The following is an 18,959-nucleotide window of genomic DNA, read 5'->3' on the forward strand; positions in this document are numbered from 1 at the left end:
GAGGGATAAAAGTGGAGGTGGAAGACAGTGATATGGAGGATCTTGGCGCTGTGTAGGCCTAGGATCATGTGTTTGTGTCTTCATTTTTTAACAAAAATGATTCAAAACTTTAAAAAGTGATGTAAATAGAAAAAAGTCTATAGGATAAAGATATAAAAAATTTTATATAGCCACACAATGTGTTTGTGTTTTAAGCTAAGTGTTATTACAAAAGAGTCAAAACAATTTTTAAAATTAAAAAGTTAATAAAGTAAAAAGTTACAGTAAGCTAAGGTTAATTTATTATGGAAGAAAAAATTAAATACGTTAATGTAACCTAAGTTCCCAGTGTTTATAAAGTCTATGGCAGTGTACAGTAACGTCCTAGGCCTTCACGTTCACTCACCACTCACTCACTGTGTCACCCAGAGCAACCTTTAATCCCACAGGCTCCATTCATAGTAAGTGCCCTGAACAGGGATACCATTTAGCTTTTACACATTATTTGTACTGTATGTCTTCTATGTTTAGATGTCCCAGCATTGTATTACAATTGCCTACAATATTCAATACAGTCACAGGCTGTACAGATTTATATGCTGGTAGCAATAGGCCATACCATACAGTGTAAGAATGTAGTAAACTGTACCATCTAGGTAAATGTAAATGTATTCTATGATGTTCACACAATGATAAAATCACCTAAGGATGCATTTTCCAGAATGTATCCCCACTGTCAAGTGATACATGATGCACTTGTAGCGAAATGTAAAAGGAAGGAAATGAAAGAGATGTTAAGCAAAAATAATGGATTTGGGAAATTCTCAGCCTGTCCAGATTACAAATATGCTAAAATTAGGAGAATAACTGTCAGGAAAACATGATCTGTAGGGAATGTCAAGGGTGTGACTGGACAACCTTTTGTTACCTGATTGAAACGACCAGAAGGTAAGTGTATTCAGTCATACAAGGGGCTCTTTGAACAGATTAGTGCACTTTATGGATCTCCTTAGCCATCTCCAGAGAAACTAAAAATAGAGATCAGATTATCTAGGAAAGATCCGTGGATGCAACTTTTGTTTAATGGGAAACGTTTTCTTGACGTACACAAGGTTCTTGAGAATTTTTTAACAATGTAAAAAACTGACAGCTCTGACTGAAAGGGACAGAGACTATGAAATGAAGCATAACTGTCAGACTCACAAAATTATACAGGCAGGAAATAGACTGATAAACTACTCAGTTGCAAACATGTGCTACCATTCATAAAAACGAAGCATGACTCAGAGAGCCAAGTCTCGTGACCAGAGGGCAGAGCCTGTAACCACAGGGAATTATTCCCAGGCTTTGAAACCCAATATTGTCTGGCCATTTGAGTTTTGAAATTGCTTGCAATTGGTGACTCATTTTCCCTTTCAATTTTCTCTCTTTTTGAATGGGAATGTCTATATACTGGTACTCCATGCCTGTCTGACTATTGTATTTTGAGGAACAGATAATTTGTTTTCTAATTTCACAGGCATACTTGGAGAGGAATTCGGCCCCAGGATACATCATGTTTCACTCATACCTGCTTTACATGATTGAGGTGATGAGACTTGGGAATATTGAGTTGAAGAAATGTAAATGAGATTTTGGACTTTGAGTTGATGCTGTTATGGGTTGAGACTTTTGGGGATGTTGGGATACAGTGACTGTATTTTGCAGGTGGGATTGATATAAATCTTTATGCACCAGAGGGCAGACTGTGGTAGGCACAATAATGACCCCCCAAAGATGTCCAGATCATGATTTCCCAGACCTGTGACTATGTTATATTACAAAACAAAAGGGAACTAATATTTCAGATGGAATTAAGGTTGCTAATCAGACGAATTTAAAATAGGTATTTGCCTTAAATTATTGCTTCTCTGATGTTAAAATTATGTTAGTTGGTTTCTTTTTATTTACATTTCCCTGGTATGCTTTTGCATGTCATGTTATTTTCAACTCTTCAATCTGATAAGTTTTATTTTAGGTGGGTCTGTTGTATGCAACATAGTTTTGGTTCTTTGAAATCCAATTTAATATATTATTTTTATTATAATCTGTGAGTTAAACCAATATTGCTTTCTTTTGAATGACAGATATATTTAGTTAAATTTCTGCCATATTATTGTTTGTTTATTTCATACTTTGTAAAGCCTTCCATGAGGCGTTTTATCTCTTTGCTTCTGTAGTGTGCATGTGTGTATGTAGGCATGCACGTCTAGATCTTCTGATATTTAGGAAAATTTTTATTATTATTCTAAGAGTTGATTTTATGTTTGACTTTTAAATACATTTGATTTTCAAGTATCACATTCATACAGAAGACTACACAAAATATGCATAGCTTAGTGAGTTTTCACAAACTGAAAACACCTATGTAATCATTACCAGGATAAGGAAATTGAATATCTCTAGCACCCACGAAGTCCCCTTATATTATCTTCCAATTGCTACCACAAATGCTCCTTAAACATAACCATGAAGAAGTGAAAGACTTTTTCACAGAAAACAAAAAAAAAAATGCTGAAAAAATTAAATAAGACACAAATAAATGGAAAGATATGCATGGATTGGAAAACTTAATAGTCAATATTTGTGGATTAGAAGATTTAATGTTACTAATATGATAAAACTATCTAAACAAATCTGTAAATTTCAATGCAATCTCTTATCAAATTCCGACAACTGTTTTTGGAAAAATGGCAACATGGATTCTCAAATTCATATGTAACTGCAAGGGGTCCCCCAAAACCAAAACAATATTGAAACAGAAGAAGAAAGTTTAATTACTTACATTTTAATACTTCAAAACTTACTACAAAGCCATAGTAATCAAAACAATGTGGTACCAACATAAGGATAGATATTAATATATAGTCAAGTGCAATAGAATTGAGAATCCAGAAATAAACCCAAGTTATTTTCAGTGAAGAAGCCAAGATCATTCCATAGGAAAAATAGTCTCAACAAATATTTCTGGGAAGACTGGATATCTGTATATAAAATGATAATGCTGGACCCTTCCCTCACACTATATACAAAAATTAATTCAGTATAACAATGACCTAAATATAAGAGATGAAACAACAACATTTTAAAAGTAAACATGGGGTAAATCTTTATGACTTTGGAATTTAATTCTTAGCTATGACATCAAATGCATTATCAATGAAAGAAAAAATAGATTAATTGGACTTCAAAATTTAAAACTTTTATACATCAAAAAACACTATGAAGAAAGTGAAAAGACAGCATACATAGCGGAAGAAATATTTGCATATTATATATCTGTTAAGGGCCTAGTGTCAAGAATATATAAATCTTACAACTTAACAAAATGCAATTAAAAATAGATTAATGCCATGAATAGACATTTCTCAAAGAAAACGTACCAGTGACCAACAATCACAGGAAAATAGTCACATCATTAATCATTACGGACATGGTAATCAAAAATCACAATGAGATACTATTTCATATCCAGTAGGGTGGCTAGAATTCAAAAAAGGTAGATAACGATAATTAATGAATTTGTACAAAAAATGAAACCCTTGTACGTTGCTGGTGGGAATATAGAATAGTGCAGCTGCTATGGAAAACAGTTTGGTAGTTCCACAAAAAGCTAAACATAGAATTACCATATGACCCAGCAATTTCATTCCTGGATATATAACCAAAAGATCTGAAAACAGATAGTCAAACAAATAAATGTATACATATGTTTATAAAAGCATTATTCATGATAGCCAAAAGATGTAAACAACCCAAAAGCTCATCAGCAGACCAACGGATAAACAAATCATAGTATATGGATACGATGTAATACTCTACATCCATACAATGAAATGAAGCAGTGTTATACAACACAAAATGGGTAAATCTGTAAAACATCATGCTAAATCAAAGAAGCTGGATGCAAAAGTTCACCTATTGTGTGATTACATTTGCATATGAAATATCCTGAATAGGTAAATCTATAGAGATAAAAAACTGACTTGATTGCCAGGGACTGGGGACAGGGAGAAGTAGGAAGTAACTGCTTACTGGGTATGGGGTTGTATTTTGGGGTAATGAAAATATTTTGGAATTAGATAGAAGTCGTGATTGGAAAACATTTTGGATGTTCTGAATGATACTGAATTTTTCACTTTAAAATGGTTGATGTTATGTAAATTTCACCGTGCTTTAAAAATAATTGAATACTTTTTTAAAAAAACAATGGAGAGGAGATGCTTGATGCAGGTAAACTGTAAACATCAGCCTGAGCTGACGTCTCTACAGGACTGACTTTTGCTAGTTCTCTAATAAAGCCAACCAGGTATAAATGCAAAAAACAAAAAAATTCTTGCATTACTTAATTAAATATGATTGTAATATAGTGTCTTTTTATATCTTCCTTAATTGGATTTTGTATATTTTTTGCAACAATATCATGAGTGATATTGGCATATAGTTTCAGAAATCTTTCAGTCTTTGACTGGTTTTAGTATTGTTATAATATCCTTAACTGGAAAGTTATAATATCCTCAATTAGGGATTATTCATTTTTTAAATCTCTGGTGGAGTTTATATAAGATAACAATTATCTGTTCTATGAACACTTGTTAAACCATCTGGTAAATCTAGTATTATTTTAGTGAGTACATTTTAAATTACTGATTTCATTCTTAAATATACGATTGTTCAGATCTTATATTTCTTCTTCAGTCAGGCTTACTAATTAAGCTTTTCTAAGAAAAGGGTTAGGATTAAATTTTATCGGCTTAGAGTTAAAATTTACTGACATCAACTTTTTCATAGTATTTTAAATAATTTTTTAAAAATTCATCCTGTATCTGAAGTTACATTATATTTTAATTTTATCCTAAATATTGTTTATTTGTGCCTTCTCTCTTTTACGTCCATGACAATAATCTCAGAGGACTGAATATTTTATTAATGTTTTCTAAGAACCAACTTTTGGTTGGTTTATCATTTTTATTGCATCTTTCCCCCAATTTTACTAGTTTTTCCTTTATTTTATGTTTATTCTGTGTTCTTTTCTATTTTCTTAAGTTGAAAATAAGCTCATTTATTTTCAGCTTTTCTCTCTTTTCTTTTAATATAAGCATTTCTGGGAATAAATTTCCTCCTAAGAACTCTTTAAGCTACTTCCTATGAATTTCAATATCTGATATTTTTCTTTACATTCAAATAATATGTTTTAAGTTTCATTTATGACTTCTCTTTTTACTTTTTTGTTATACTTTAAGTTCTAGGGTACATGTGCACAACATGCAGGTTTGTTACATATGTATACATGTGCCATGTGGGTGTGCTGCACCAATTAACTCATCATTTACATTAGGTATATCTCTTAATGCTATCCCTCCCCCAGCCCCCAACCCCACGACAGGCCCCAGTGTGTGACGTTCCCCTTCCTGTGTCCAAGTGTTCTCACTGTTCAATTCCCACCTGTGAGTGAGAACATGTGGTGTTTGGTTTTTTGTCCTTGTGATAGTTTGCTGAGAATGATTATTGCGGCACTATTCACAATAGCAAAGAGTTGGAACCAACCCAAATGTCCATCAATCATAGACTGGACTAAAAAAATGTGGTACATATACACCATGGAATACTATGCAGCCATGAAAAAGGATGAGTTAATGTCCTTTGTAGGGACATGGATGAAGCTGGAAACCATTTATGACTTCTTTAACTTCAATTTCCTTAAAAGTTTAAAGTTTTTAGTTTCCAAGTACTTGGAGGTAGACTTGTTTTTTTTTTTTTTTTTTTTTAAAGATTCTAATTTATGATGCTCAGAGATGTGGGCTATATGTTAATTTTTAAAATATGTTGAGACTTAACATTATTAACTAGATTAATTTAAAAATTTCCATGTATGCCATTGAAACACGTTCTCCTCTGTTAAGGAGATCCTATATATGTTCATTAGACCAAGCATCAAGCATGTAAATTGTGTTAAAATATTCTAAATCTCTAACAAATTTTGCCAGCTTCTTCTATTAATAACAGAGTAGTAAGTTAGACTACAAACAGAGAGATTCACATAGAGGAGACAGGTTTCTTTTTACCAATTTACTTTCTATCTTGCTGTGTTACTTACTGTACAAATTTCAAATTATTTTATCTTCAGAGACACTGACTTTCTTTATTCCTGATAAAGATTTATGCCTGAAAATAAATTGTATCTTACATTACTATAACATCCTCTACTTTGTGTTGGATAATACTTGTTTGGTTAATCTCTTACTATCTTTTACTTTTAATTATTCAGTACATTCATATTTTAGAAAAATGTGTTATAAACAAGATATAACTATCGATGTTTTGCTTTTTAATTTAATAGAAAATCTCTGTTTTTGTTTTAACCTGGCAAATTTACATGTAGTCACTGATATATGTGGAATTAGTGCCATCAGCTTATCTTGAGCTTACTATTTGTCTTACCTTTCCAGTGCTCTCCCCTACTTTCCTGCCTTCTGTTGGAGAGTTTAGATATTTGATTGATCATTTATGATTGGATTAGTTGGATATTTTAAACAGTATTTAATTTTGTTTTGGCCATTTTTCTGAGAATGGTATCATCTATCCATTTGTTTTATTTTATTTTATTTTTTTCTTTGAGATGGAGTCTCACTCTGCCACCCAGGCTGGAGTGTGCAATGGTATGATCTCGGCTCACTGAAACCTCTGCCTCCAGGGTTCAAGACATTTTCCTGCCTCGTCTCCCAAGCAGCTGGGATCACAGGTGCCCACCCCCACACCTGGTTAATTTTTTTTTTTTTTTTTTTTGGTAGTTTTTAGTGGAGACGGGGTTTCATCATGTTGGCCAGGCTGGTCTCAAACCCCTGACCTCAGGTGATCCGCCCACCTCAGCCTTCCAAAGTGCCAGGATTACAGGCATGAGCCACCTCACCCGGCCTATCCATTTCTTTTAACTATTCCATGTCACTATGTTTTTGGAATTTCTCAAAGCATAGTGCTAGGTTTTTTATCTAGTTTTAGAATAATTGTCTTTTAAAAGTAAAGTTTAACTCATTTGTGAATCTGATGTTAGTTTAGTGCTCTAGTGTGTGTATGTATATGTATATTATTGAGAGATTATCTTTGTAGGTATATTTTCTCTTTTAAAAACTTTTAGGTTCGAGGGGACATGGGCGGGTTTGTTACATAGCTAAACTCGTGTCATGGTGGTTTGTTGTACAGATTATTTCCTCACTGAGGTACTCCTAGTACCCAATTGTTACTTTTTTCTGCTCGTCTCCCTTCTCCCATCCTTCACCGTCAATGGGGCCCCAGAGCCTGTAGTTCCCTTCTTTGTGTTCATGTGTTATCATTTAGCTCCCACTTATAAGTGAGAACATCCTGTTTTTGGTTTTCTGTTCCTGCATAAATTTGCTAAGGATAGTGGCCTCCAGCTCCGTCCATGTTCCCGTAAAAGACATGACTTCATTCTGTTTTATGGCTGCATAGTATTCCATGGTGTATATGTACCACATTTTCTTTATCCAATCTGTTATAGATGGGCATTTAGATTGATTCTGTGTCTTTCCTATTGTGAATAGTGCTGCAGTGAACATTCACATGCATATATCTTTATGGTAGAATGATTTATATTCCTCTGGGTATATACCCTGTAATGGGATTGCTGGGTTGAATGGTAGTTCTGTTTTTAGCTCCTTTTAATTGACAAATACTAATCCTGTATCTTTATGGAGTACAATGTGATGATGTGATACATGTATACACTCTGGAATGATTAAATCAGACTACTTGACATAGCCATCACTACACATACTTATCACTGCTTGGTGGTGAGAACATTTAAAATCTATTTTTTTAACAATTTAAAAATACACAATACATTATTATTAACTATAGTCACTATGCTATGATACACTGCTAGAATTTGTTCTTCCTGTCGAACTGAATTTTGTACCGTTTGACTAACATCTCCCCTTTCCCCATCTACCCTGCCTCCCAGAATGATAATTCAGAATTCCATTGATTTTAAAAGTGTCTTTAAATTTTGAGTTCCGATGGCATTTCATTTGGATCCTAGGGATTTTCAATAATGTTAGATGAGTTTTTATGATAATATCTAGACTTACGGTTCTTATATAGGCTGTGTAAATTCAGACATCACTCATGTACACGGTGACTTTCCTTTATTACTTTTTCTACCACAGTCCTTGGACTGACTTCAAGCCTCCTCAGGCAACACTTCCAGTTCCATTCTATTGGATTTTACAAGACTTCAAATATCCCAGTTTTCTGCTTGGGTCTCAGCTTCAGCTGTCTGACTTCTACAGTTCATGAAGCCATCTTTCACAGCACCAGACGGGTGTTAGAATCTATTTCCAGTCTCCAGGGCCTCACAGGCTATTGTTGATAAGCATTCCCTGATGCATATCATTTGGCTTTGATTTGTCTCACTATTGCTAGCACCTGGGAATTACTTTTTGTTTCTTTATTGTATTTCATTTTAATATATACTTCTGTATTCAGGAGAATATCTGCATTAACTTAGTTGACTACATTTTGAAAAGTGTAAACAATTATTATTTTTTTTTTAAATGGAGTCTCACTCTGTTGCCCAGGCTGGAGTGCAGTGGCACTATCTTGGCTCACTGCAACCTCTGTCTCCCAGGTTCAAGCAATTCTCCTGCCTCAGCCTCCCCAGTAGATGGGACTACAGGCGTCCGCCACCATGCCCGGCTAACTTTTTGTATTTTTAGTAGAGACGGGGTTTCACCGTGTTAGCCAGGATGGTTTCAATCTCCTGACTTCGTGATCCACTCCCCTTGGCCTCCCAAAGTGCTGGGTTTTCAGGCGTGAGCCACCACACCTGGCCAAAAAGTGTAAACAATTTTTTAAAAATATTCTGCTTTTAATGAAAACATCAGGGGATACTTTGGGTACTTAGGGTGAATTAGCAATTCATAGAGCTATTGACCTCAAACTGATGAGGACATTTTTTTTTTTTTTTTCAAATGGCAGGATCTAGAAATTAAAGATTATAGTCACTTGCACTGGGTCTGTTAGGGGGATTTGTTAATGAGTTACTAAACCATTGGATTCGCTTTTGAAAAGCCACAAATTGCTGTGCTTTGTACTTTTGTTCAAATAAGAAAAAGATATCAGTATTCAAAAAGAACTAAAAGAGATTCCGACAACCTGGCTGGCATCTCAGAATACAAGGGAGCAGCACTGGAAAACTAACTGTCTATATGTACACTGCTGCCTGTTCTGCTACCATGGTCTTTAGATACTCATTTCTTAGTCTCTCTTTCCATTTCACTCTGTCTTCTTTTCTTCCTTTCTTCCTCAAATTACTGAAAACATACAGTTACATTCTCTATGGTTCTGAAGAATTATTCTTGCTGCCTGAGGCCCTTGAGCTGGGAATTTCATTTTAGCCATTGCAATGACACCGCAACCCAAGAAACTGCCCAGACAGGCATGATTGCCAAGAATAACTCAATATTCTCACAACTTAGTCATAACTCATTCATTCTCTACATTCATTTTATGAACCCCTCACTCATTATTATTCATGATACCTACCCTCCCTGACTCCATATATACTTTTGTGCCCTTTTCACATATGACTTTAAATTGACTGAGGGTCAGACGATCTATGGTCCTTACTAAAGACCCCTTTTTTCTCTCTGTTTTTTACAGAAATGTGCACAGCTCTTGCTTCCAGTCCCCTGTCTGAAGCAGAGCCCTACTCTGAACTCCAGGGCTGCTTTAGAATGAGAGATTACTAAAAAATAGGTGGTAATAGAAATTTTAGTAATGAGGCTGAGCCTATGGGATGAGTTCACTTTATGACCTAGTGAAGCCAAAGTCTAAAACTTCAAATTCCACTCAAACCTTGCAGAACTTCAATTTCAAAACTGGGTCCATTCTAACTGAATCCTAGTGAAGTCCTGTAGCCAACAGTTTGCAATAACACAAGATGATTTTGGGGCCATATGGAAAACTCTCAAAACAAAATGTTAAGACCTTTTTGGAAGGGACTTTACATATCTTCATGAGGTGTTTGAACAGTGAGGTGTTTCTGAGCTCATAGTGACAGAAATAGGGTCTACAGAGTAAGGTGTGAGGAAGAGAGCTGTGGCTTGCTCTAAGCCCTGATGGCCTCATTGATTTCTCTAGTTTTGCTCTCAGAAGTGACTCATTAATCTAGATTATCAAAATGCTCTTATAGAAAATGTCATCTTTACTTCTTAACAAAGACTTTACAAAAGCAATGAAAACACATCACAAATTTAAAGAGTATCAAATATACAGTAGATAGCTGAAAAACAAAAGTGTCTACACAAATACCCTGTCTTCTGATTAATGTAAACCTGCTTAGCCTAGAGTTTCATGGCAAAGTTCAGTCACAGCTGCTTGTTCCTGTCTTAGGACCTTTGCACAAGCTGCCCAAAGACTTCCTTCCCTCTGACCTTCACCTGGCTCGAGCCTTCATATAGCTCACATCTCAGTATTAAGTGTTTACTCTTCAAAGTTGCTTATCAAAGCACTTGATACTTTTCCTGGCCACCCAATCAAAAATACATTCCTCTTCATTCCTATTACACGACTATTTAAAAATTCCTCTGTCTGACCTACATCACCATGTGATAATTTATTTTGATTGTAACTTTAATATCACTTTCTCCTTCCATCCACATATGGATTTACATGCCTGGTAATTTTTTATTGGATGCCAAACATTGTGAATTTTACCTTGTTGAATACCAAGTATTTTGCATTAAAAAAGTTGTTGAACTAGTTCTGGGAGGAAGTTATTTTGATCCTCTTATATTTTGCTTTTATGGTTTGTTAGGCATGACCAGAGTGGTATGTAGTCAAAAGCCAATTTTTCTTCACTATTGAGGCAAGACCCTTCCTAACACATTAACCAATTCTCCTTGGAATATAAAGTTTTTCACTCTAGCTGTTAGAAACAGTTACTATTCCCAACAATACATGGCCTCCAGTTGCTACTCCTTCAAATCATACTGGTTGATTATTTCCTCACCCTCAGGTAATTTCATTACATAAATGGTTAATATTCACCTGAATACTTGTGGGAGATGTACTGCAGACCATTCTCTTTTGCCGTAGCATCTCTTCTTCAGCATTTGCCCTGTAAACCTTGGCCACCCTAGCTTGGTAGACTTCCAGCTCCTTTTTCTCAACTCTGAAAATCTACTGGGTTGTACCTGAGTTCCCCACAACCTCAACCTTGTTGTGTCATGGTTTGAAAACACTCAAGCAGTAAGCTCAAAAAAATGTAGTGTTCACCTCATTTCTTGCTCAATAAATTAATAAACTTATTCATTTGATAAATGTCAAATGAATATGACACATGCTATATTTCTTCAGCCTTTGTGAATATGGTTAACATTGTAAATAATAGAATTTCATGTTTGTTTACATATGTTTAAAAAATATCATTTGATTATAGTTTCAATCTTTTCCCAATTATATTGTAATCTCTGGAATATTTTAAAGAATTATAATTTTATTATCAGGTACACACAATTACTTGAACTCATAACACAAATAAAATTGCTTTAGTACCTAGACTGCAATTATTTTAATTGAATGAAAATAGGTTTTTTAAAAGTGTTTTTGCACATTTAAAAATTACTATTGTATTTCTGTTTTTTACTGTCATTTTGCTAATTAAATTAGTTTAACTGGTGTAATGCAAAAGTAACATTCATACAGCCCCTGTCAAATTATAATTGGTGGAAGCAGAAGTAGTGTTTTCCTGTTGTTAATATTAGAATGTATAAGGTAGAAGAAATCTTCTAATTATTCAGGTTTGAAATGTGAAATTTTATAGGCTGATTGGAAAATAGCCTCATGAAGAATTGCTGTATAAAAATATTGAGGGGGCATAGGAAATAAGAATTCTTGTATGTTAGTGAGAAATACTTAAGACATACAGCTTTTTGTTAAACAGTCCACAATATATAGCTTTATTTCCAGACCCCAGCTAGAAAAAAGAACTCATAACCGAGAAGCAGATGGAGCAGCAGAAGCTGCTAGAGGCAGTGAATGTGCTTCACAGAGAGTCCAGTGCTGTCTGGGGCTGGGTCACTACCTAGCACAGCAGGATTCACTCCAGACACTTGGAGAGTGACCAGGTACCTGCAGGCCATCTCAGGGCAAGCATAGCCTAGTTTATACCCTGCCACCACCATCTAAGAAAGATCCTCTACCAGGAATCAGCTACGCTGCTGGCTCGCTGTTTTAAAGTGTACTTCAGAGAAAATTCATCAAAACGACATCCTCACACAGAATCCCAATGCAACAAAATAGCAAAAACCCTTTAAAATATTCTGAAAATGCATTTGACAGGTCATACAAAGATGAAACACTTTGAAAGCATAAACACAGAGAATTGCTTTAGAGATGTTTTCCAGTGACTTTTTTTTTGTGATAGCATTCTCTAACACCTTACTTGTGATAGATTTAAGATATCATACAAACCTTTAGCGACTAAGTCTTTAAAACATATCCACCAAGTAATCCCACTTGAATATTTTCCTTGTATCCTGGTTCTCCTTGATTTTATGACCTCTTAGATTGAATACCAACTCTAACTTCTGAAAGAGGAGGCACCTATAGTGAGGGTGAAGGTCTTCAACCAGTGGTTAAGGAGACTTAGAATTCCAGACCACTAAACCATGTGACTCAAAATTTCTACATATTCACCAAGTTTTCATGCTATAAAAAGCCCTTCAATGCTGGTGGGTTCAAGGGCAGTAAGTCACACTTTTCCCTCCTTCTAGAATTGACACAAAGCATTTGCCTTTACAAACTAAGCTGTTAATATGCTTTAAAAATGCACATAAACATCACAGCATATTCATTTCATACACATTTTTATGATGGTGACTTTCTTGTATAGACTGTAAACAAAACAAATTTCACATATTATTAAACCTTGGGGAGAAACACACTTCAACCTTAACCTTCATGTCAAAAAGCAGTTAACTTTTTCAAGTTATAAGTCATTTCAATTTTTAAATATTTACCTTTAGACAGAATTTCTTCGAAGTCTAACTGGTCTTATTTTTGTCCTCGTTTGTGTCATGAACTATAGCTCAAATCTTCAAATTGCTGTAGATGTAGTTAAGATGTAAATATAAATACATTTAAATGTAAATAATTAAACTGGTTTGAGCCTTTCTGAGCAGACTGAACATATGAAAAAATGAATGAGTTAGTCTTTTTAAAATCAATTTGGTTGGCCATCATATTCAGACATGGTAAGCAGAGGACTCACCAGAACAATAGGCAGGTCATTTACCATGAGGGAGGAGAGCAGAATGACCTGATTGAGTAATAGGCTTACAGCACTTTGAGGACTTCCCATGGGCTTCAGACTAACAGTGTCTAGGCTGGGATTTATGCACCGACCCCCATCTCACGCCATACTTCTTTCTATTCTCTAGCTATACCAATTCTTTCTAAATTCCTCAAATGTGCCAAGCTCTTTCTTGTATGTTAATCTGCCAGGAACCTTCTATACTAAACCCTCCCTTCTCCTCACCTGACTAAAGCTGACTCCTCTTTTGGGTCTCAGCTCAGCCATCACCTTTTTAAAGAAGCCATCTCTAATTACCTCTATCCCCCACTGCCTCACACACACAGGCTTGGATGCACATACAAAAGCATGCACACGTGCCATATCTACACACTAGATTAAGTTAAACCCCCAAGCTATCTCTCCCCATGATACTGGTTGCCTTTTTTTTTTTTTTTTTTTTTTTTGAGACAGGGTCTTCCTCTGTTGCCCAGTGGCAAGATCATGGCTCACTGCAGTCTCAGCTTCCCGGGCTCACAGAATCCTCCCACCTCAACCTCCCAAATAGCTAGGACCACAGGTGTGGACTACCATATCCAGATTTATTATTATTATTATCATTTTGTAGAGATGGGGTTTTTCTATGTTGCCCAGACTGTTCTCAAATTCCTGAGCTCAAGCAATCTCCTGCCTTGGCCTCCCAAAGTCCTAAGATTACAGGCACTTCTCTTTCTTTAGCCTCATAGAGTTTGCAATTCTTGTTTAGTGTCTGTTTTCCCCACAAGGCTGTAGCACCATGGGGGCAGAGGATAATGAGTCTTATTCTCAGTTGAATTCATAGCAGAACATCTGGCACACAGTAACTGCTAGGAACACACGGAAGGAAGAAAAGAAGAAAGGAAAAAAAGAAGGAAGGAAGGAAGGAAGGAAGGAAGGAAGGAAGGAAGGAAGGAAAGAAGGAAGGAAGGAAGGAAAGAAGGATCTATACAAAATTGTAGAGTCTCTATCCTAGTGGATTTGGAAGCATATAAAAAAGACATTCTCTGGTGTAACTGGCTAGACTCTACTGTACCTCAAAGTCCCTTTAGTTCTGGGTCAGGTTAAGTCATCTATACCTTCAACAACCCTTGATCTGTTGAAAATGCAGCTCATGTGTGGGTCAATGGGAAGATTCTAGAGAGGAACTGCACTGCTTAGCTCAGCTAAGTGAAGAGCACATTTATCTCAGTTGATCTCAGGTAGCCCAGGGTGAGATATGGGCACCGATGTTTGCCCAGTCCTTTCTCTGTGAGGAACAAGCAGTAAAATGCTTTCTTTGGCAGAGATTGCATCTTTATATTCCATAAACTTCAGGGCACCAATCCATGCAGAGAAGAATAAATCCATCCCCTGACCAAGACAGCCTTAATATTCTCTTTAGCTTGACTAAACTTTAGACAGGATTTTTCCTGAGTATAGGCCCCTGACATCCCTTTTCTAAGAGCATTTACTTTGGAAAACCCAAAACTGTAAATTCTTTCTCTGCCTTGTTGAGATGTAGATCGTCTAGTTTCTTGCTAATTTCAGAAACCAGGGATGTCTTACTGAACGACAAGGACCTGACAGCCATCCCTTTAAATGTAATCATCAAGAATAGTAGTAAATCCCTCCCTTCCAGTTTCAGTGGGATGGTAGGAATCTAATGTGCCAATTAGCAAACACAGATGCCTAATCACATGGGCCAACCTCATGCCAGTGGCCCTCCAGTACTTTTCCACTAGCTCATCCAGTACTTAAAAACTTTCCCATCTTTCATTTTAGCAGAGTTGGGTTCAGTGTCTCTCATATTTTGTAATACTCTTGAACAGAGTCGTTTTTGATGTTTGACTTTGGTGCAATTTGTCTTTGATACTATTGTAGGCCTGGCTCACATGTGCACCTGAATTAAACTGGGGCTACATCACTCCTGGTAGGTAGGAATGTTCTAGAAGGTGATCACATTTCAAAAATTCTATCTCACTGAATACAATGTCAGTGAGCTCCCAGTTTGTGAGAAGAATAATTCTTTTTATAATTTGAGGTGAGATTGTTTAATGTTGCTATTTTGAAGTAACATTAAACAAATGAAAATATCTGGCTACTTCTATGGGAGGCAGATTTGAATGATGTCCCAGGAGGATAAACTGTGGTTGGCATGTTTCAGAGCTATATCAGTTTTCTGCTCCATATAATGGAGCTCATGTAGTGGTCTTGATTGCAATGTTGAAACCTTGTTGAGCTCTTATTTTGAAGGTCAGCCTCTGAGGTACCTAGATTTTATTTTCTTCTGGTTTGGAGAGTGGCCGATAGCCTTTTTGGCTGAACATCTTCCCTCTCAGTAAAAGTGAATAGCACAGAATCTGACGACTAGTGAACTCATTGAACTTTAATTGTCAGTATTGCTGTCATCATCTCATTACCACTTTCACAATTGTGAAAAACAAAGAAACAAACAGGATATTACGCCTTCAAAACTTTCTACTCTCTACCAAAAAAAATAGTTGTTGGGTAGTAATGCTGGCTTAAAATAGACTGTAGCCTTTGCTGGACTGCTTCATTCATATATAACCCTGAGCTCTATTTGTGAGATGTTTGTCTTTCTCTCTCCCTACCCCAATCCCTGCATTTTTTAGTGATGGATGGGCAGACAGAGATGAAGTCATTGAAGGTTATGAGGTGGAAGCCAACGGGGGAATCACGATAAAGCTGCAGTCTCCAGAGGTCAGGTCATTTGATGATTATTTCCTGAAACTGAGGCTGGACACTAACACGAGGAATCCCTGGTTCCCTGAGTTCTGGCAACATCGGTTCCAGTGCCGCCTTCCAGGACACCTTCTGGAAAATCCCAACTTTAAACGAATCTGCACAGGTAACTTGTGTTCACAAAATAACAACTCAGAGGTTTGGTCATCTCTTCTAGATTTATTGCAGCTTGTTGAATGAGAATAGAAGGTGCCAGGGCTAGAGCTCCAAATACAAAATTGCCATCTGTGTTTATAAAATGCTAGAATGAGGAGGAAGTGTGTATTACCCCAGGGATTCGTGGAAATCTGGAAGGACAACTTTGGTCTCTGTTGGAGCAAGTGATAAGAGATAACAGAAGTAAAGGACAAGCAAACTGAGGAGTCAGGTATCTAGTATTTAAGCCGGAGGGAAGAGATTTTATGACAAACATGTTTAGGAGAGCTTAGCAGTAGACATAAGTCAGCAGTACTGGTTAGATCCTCTTTTTTTCTCTGTGGCTTGTTTAGATACAGAAGTCAGGAGAAGATGAGGTAATGTGACCCTAAGCCACACCACCAACAAGGGTGTTTGTGGGCACAAGAGCCAAGAAACTGCACTCTGATCTTTCAGTCAGAACAATGGTTCATAGCTGGACAGACGAGCACCATGCGCTACGCACTGATGCCATGCCAAGAAACAGCAGTACATTGTTCCAAGTCCTTTAGGGGCATGGTGAAATCCACAGGATGTCATCCTTGCAACCCTTAGTACTCACATAACCCAGATTCTGAAGACTGTAACTTTTATGAGTATTATTATTATTGCATAGGAACATTACTGTCCCCTTTCCTTTTTCAGTATTTTCTAGGCTGCCAAGATAAATCATCTGTGTCCTTTTGTAATGCCATTCAAAGCAAATTGTTCTTACTGGGTCGATAGCATAGAATAATGGAGCACTCATGATAATGGGTGATGGAATCTACCCATGACCTAATTTGTATTGTAGAACAGTGGTGTGACATGTATATCCTGTATGTAGGCTGAGCAGACATTATTTATAAAGGCATAGAATCATGTCACACCCATGTATAAAACACTAAACATAGCAAAAAAAAAAATGGATAAAGAAACATATAATCCATGACTCTTGACCTAGAGAGGCTTGCCATCTCTTTGGGCAAATCAAAACAGTTCACATACGTGAAATAGATAAATAACAATAGAGGATAATGAGTTTTTACAGGGGATGGTAAGAATATGGCTAATTACATAAAATATTTCTATTTTCAATAGTATTCATAGTTTGATGTTAGAAAATGCTTTCAGATACCAATATATGTAAATGCATCGATGTATATTTGACTTCATAAGGTTCAGCAGAGCTCATTGGGAAATTGCCTGGTATGAATCTATTTTCAAATAAGGAAGTTTCAATCTTTTAGAACTTCCTCAGTTTGGCTTCTAGGGAGGCCGAGAAAGGCAGGAGAAAGGGGAGACATTGCTAAACAGTAACCCACTTCTGCCACCTAGGTATTTCTACTTTCTCTGAAATAACAGACATCTCCTTTCTCTGAAATAATAGACACACCAAGAATAAGGATTCTAATGAACCAATAAATCATCCAGGACAGTCTCCTTATTTGCGAAACAGAGGTGATGAGGGCGAACAAAGGAAACAGTTTTTCCATAGGCTCATAAGGTTAATGGCAGCAAAAAAAAAAAAAAAAAAAAAAAAAAAATAGAGAGAGAGAACCCACACCCCCTAGAACCATAGTGCCTACTTTTAGACTTAGCATTTGGCAATATGTTATCTCTCATTGCTTTCTAATTGTTTCCTAAGAAATGTTTGCCATCTTCAACTGTAGTCAAAGCAATCTTACTTTCTTCATAGAACCCTATACAACACTGATCTCTGGAAACTCAGTCAATTCTTGTTAACTAACTGATCAGTTAATTTACATTTTCATTCAGGGTAGGGAGTTTTGCTGAAAGGTCCAAGGAGAAGAGCAGTGAGGAGCCTACTGAATAAGCAGGGGAGGGTGGTGATCGGGCAAGGCAGTGGCAAGCAGGGTGAAGAGAAGTGGTTTGATGCTGAAGACGTGTTAAGTGAAAGTTGAGATTTGCTGACAGAATTGTCAAGAATAACTGTAATCTGAGCAATTGGAAAGATGGTGTCACCATTGACTGAGACAGAGGAAGACTTCAGGAAAAAAAAGATTAGGGAAAGCCCAAGAGGCTGATTTTGGATAAATTAAGTTTGAGATATCTGATGGTGGTCCAATTATAGATGTCATTTTGTCATTGTGTTTTATTAGTAAAATTCAGGATACTACTTATTATAGATGCTTAGATCATTTACATAAGGATTTCTAGGAAGATATTTTGTTGCCTGAGCTCTCAAAACAAGCTAAAACTCTGCAACCAGTTACACTAATATTTTGGGTTTTCAATTGTGACAGTACATAAAATGTCAAGGTTAAAGCTTAAACTGGGTTAGTACTTACAGCAAGAAATAACAATTTACAAATCTTGTTTTATTCTTATGCTGTGCTTGAATCTCAAAGCTATGTTTAAGAGCTTCTTATGTGATTACAATCTTTATGAAACATGTTTATATTTGCATTTTATTCTGGAATCAAGTTCAGCAAATATTTCTCTCTTTTTTTAGGTCTAAGGAAGATAGGAGGTTTATTTAACTTTTCAATTTGGAATTAATTCTTAAAACTTACTTATCTTTTCTGCAGCAAAATTCTTATAATTTTATCTTTAGCAGTGTTTACCTATATTATCTATAATGTATACATTCACGTATACCTACCTTGTTCTTCGGTTTTAATCTCTGTATTTCTGTGAAATTGGCTTCAGTGTTATTGAAAAGCAATAAACT

The 18,959-nt window shown here is 36.1% G+C and overlaps 1 protein-coding gene across 4 annotated transcripts in view; it reads left to right on the forward strand.

Moving 5' to 3' along the window:
- Positions 1-18,959, forward strand: part of GRM1 (glutamate metabotropic receptor 1) — a 440,038-nt gene that overhangs the window by 280,067 nt on the left and 141,012 nt on the right. For all 4 annotated transcript variants that reach the window (XM_023194785.3, XM_023194783.3, XM_023194786.2 and 1 more), the window contains one exon: positions 15,982-16,217. In XM_023194785.3, the coding sequence (XP_023050553.1) occupies positions 15,982-16,217 (236 nt within the window). The remainder of the gene's footprint in view (positions 1-15,981; positions 16,218-18,959) is intronic.

The sequence above is a fragment of the Piliocolobus tephrosceles genome, chromosome 5 (genome assembly GCF_002776525.5).
Source record: "Piliocolobus tephrosceles isolate RC106 chromosome 5, ASM277652v3, whole genome shotgun sequence".
Classification (NCBI taxonomy): Eukaryota; Metazoa; Chordata; class Mammalia; order Primates; family Cercopithecidae; genus Piliocolobus; species Piliocolobus tephrosceles.